This window comes from Phaethon aethereus (genome assembly GCF_964289735.1).
Source record: "Phaethon aethereus genome assembly, chromosome: 2".
In the NCBI taxonomy this organism is placed as follows: Eukaryota; Metazoa; Chordata; class Aves; order Phaethontiformes; family Phaethontidae; genus Phaethon; species Phaethon aethereus.
This window is the reverse complement of record NC_138582.1, coordinates 84,903,090-84,906,271: the sequence shown is the minus strand read 5'-3', so window position 1 is coordinate 84,906,271 and position 3,182 is coordinate 84,903,090. Positions and strand designations below refer to the sequence as shown.

General features: G+C 45.3%; 1 protein-coding gene across 1 annotated transcript; it reads right to left on the bottom strand.

The window, feature by feature from the left end:
- Positions 1-266: 266 nt before the first annotated feature.
- On the bottom strand, positions 267-1,814 carry BASP1 (brain abundant membrane attached signal protein 1; the record flags this gene model as incomplete). Its single annotated transcript, XM_082014877.1, has 1 exon — positions 267-1,814. The coding sequence occupies one exon, from the start codon at positions 1,812-1,814 to the stop codon at positions 1,080-1,082; it is 735 nt and encodes a 244-aa protein (XP_081871003.1). The 3' UTR covers positions 267-1,079.
- Between the last annotated feature and the right edge of the window lie 1,368 nt (positions 1,815-3,182).

Below are 3,182 nucleotides of genomic sequence, written 5' to 3'. Positions count from 1 at the left end.
AATGCTTGTGGCTGTTGAAGTTGGAGTTTATGGGAGCATGTTTCTAGGATGGTGAGGTTGATCGTTCTTTCTTTACCTCTACTTCACTATAAATAGGAGAGTAAGCAGCCCCAGATGTAAGACTCCTTCTCTGGGCGTAAGGATCTCCTTCACCTGGTTCCCAAGCGGTAAAAGTGAAGATTTAATCAGTCTTTACACTTTTATATTTTTTAAATTATTTAACTTTTATTACTGTTGCACCATTTATACAATTACATATAATTTCAATGCATCCATTGTACATTTTGTTTTTTCATTTGTTTTCCAATGAGTGTGTGTTGGTGTCTGTGACACAGAATGGAAGAGAAACTGGAACTGCAATGAACGCAGACTTTTTCATTTCCACTGACCAATAAACAGAACTACAGGTGCACCCAACCACGGACATGCATTAACTCGTCATGAGAGATCTAGGTAGGCTAAGTAGGATGAGAATGCTTTTTACTCCCAAAAAATATTTGGAGAGGAAGAATTGGAGGATTGGCATTGAGAAATATGTGGACAGCTAAGTGGGTTTTGTCTGAAAGTTGGCATTCATCCACTGCATAAAAAAAATATCAAAATAAGAAAGGCTGTAAATAAAAAAACCACAGAAAATACTGCTTTCATAAAGATCTGATTGCCTTGGCACAAACCCAGTGGGCAGAATCATGCGCATCACTCCCAAACCCCATTACAGAACAAAAAGAAGATTTTGATACATTGGTGGAGTGCATTTACAGCAGTTCAGATACAAAAGATGTGCTGTACTTTCAGACATCCATTTAATTTTTTTTTTTTTTTTTTAAATCCAGGACTTGTGTCAAGTTGGCAGAAAGTATATTAGATATTTCCCCACAAAAATACTATTTGGATTCTCCCCCCTCCCTCCCTCCCAACTTGATGGGACATCCTTTTCATTTTTTCTTTTTTTTTTTTTCTCCTTTTCTTTCTGGGCAATACATATTTGTTATTTCAGATCTGAAACGAGTTAGTATAGCTGAAAAAATAAAAAAAAGACACAGGTTGTTTTAAGTGGTTGTTTCAACAGGCTGTCCAATTTAATCTTGCACTGCTACGGTTTGATCCGAATTAGTCGCTGGAACTTCAGAAGGTTTCGCTTCCTCTGGTGGGGCTGCAGGGTCCGAGGCCTTAGCAGTGGAACTAGGTGCTGCTGTTGCTGCCGCGGTCTCCTTGGAAGAAGGCGCAGCCTCGCTGCTGCTAGGTTTTGAGTCTGAAGCTGGGGCCACTTCACTTTTAGGTTCTTGGGCTGCAGGCGTTGCGGGAGCCTCAGTCTTTTTGGCTTCCCCTTCCTCTTTGCTCTTGTCATCTGCTTTACTGGGAGCTGTGGCTTCTGAAGGCTGGGAAGCTTTTGCATCGTTGCTAGGCTCAGAAGTTTTGGGTGCTTCGCTACTGGCAGCGGGAGCAGAGGCTGCAGTCGGCTCCTCTTGCTTGGCTGCCTGCTCGTTGTTCTTCTGTGGCTCTACTTTCGCATCGACAACAGACTCCGACTTCTCTGGTTCTGGTTTCTGGGTTTCTTCCTGGGTCACTGTTTTCTCCTTGTCCCCTTCTTTTTCTTCCGTCTTATTGGCAGCGACCTGAGTATCCTTTTCACCCTTTTCCTCCTTGTTGTTCTCCTTCACTTCTGTGGTCTCTGTGGTTTGCTGGGCATCCTCAGCTTCCTTTGGAGTCTCCTCTTCCTCAGCTGCTGCTCCTTCAGCCTTCTTGTCTTTGTCTTTAGCTTTTTCATCATTGACACTGTACCCCTTCTTCTTCTTGCTCAGTTTGCCTCCCATGTTGGAGCTCTGTAACAGAAAAGAGAAGGAGGTGGTCACCCAAAGCCCAGCATTTGTCTCCAAGAGATTCAAAATCAAATTAACTGATGTGCAAGAGAAAAATTGGTGCTGGCTCCTGAAAAGAAGACTACAACCGGTTTGGTCAGACATTATCAGCTGAACGCACCGACGCCGCTGAGCACCGCTGCCGCTGAGCTTACGTCCCGCTCAGCCCTGCAGTGTTTCAGTCAGCAAACCCCCTTCCGCCACATCCCCTCATGAACAGACCTTCTCTGGACCCCTCTAACCCCGGTTACACTTCAGGGGGGAGGGAGGGAGGAATAAGATGGTGGAGGACTAACATACATCATGATCTCTTGTGTTCTGAGAAAGGGGTATAAAGGGTGGAAGTAGAAAACAGCCGTATTTACATTCGGGTTGAGCACAAACTGAATTTGACTGTCAATCGTGGCATCCATCCCGGTTAACACAAAGTCCGCTACCACACTAGCAAAGGCTGTGAACACGCTTTGCATTAAGGCTTGGAAGGATCAAAGTGAGCCTAGAGCCAGTGAGAAGGCTGATGTTCCTCCTAAGGCAGAAGGCTGCACCTACCCCCTCCACTCTTCCTGCCACATCACAGCCAGCCCCCGCTGCAGATTCCGGGGGCGTGCGGGGCCGATGGCACCCCGAGCCCAGGAGCCTGTGCCTCCCGCACCCAGCGCGGTGCGGGCACCACACTCCAGCCGCCCCGGCAGCAGGAGCAGCTCCAGCGCGGGGACGACCCACGCACGGAGCGCCCACCGCCCCCCCCACCCCAGCCACTTTGCACCCCTTCGCACCCCTTAGGGATCGCCAGCCCGGAGCCCCGCGTCCCCGGTGGGGGATATTCTGTATAAGAATATACAAAATTTTCCACGGTACTTCAAAGCAAAAATTGCTTATTAAAACAGGAGGAGATAGAGATATATTGTGTCATTAATGAACATGAAAATCTCTATGATTGTCTGAAAAATACACTTCTGGTATTAAATATATCATTCATACTCAATGAAAGGTTAAGAAAAAAAATTTCCTCATTTCATACCATTTGAAAATAGTGGAGAAGGTGATTTTTTTCAAAATAGTGTCAAACAAATGTTTAATTTAAGAGTTTCTCCAAGGGAGCGGAATCATTCTAATTTTCTGTTTTGCAAAGGTAGGTAGTCTCATAGGCCCTATATTTTTCACACACTTGCCAAAATTATGGATACAAACCAACAAAAATTCATAGGAGTGCTTATAGAAGGCTAAATAATAAATAATTTTTCATACCACCTAGACCTAGCTCTGCCTCAGTAGATTTTCTGCTATTACAGATACAAGCACAGGCACAGCCCAACACCAGAC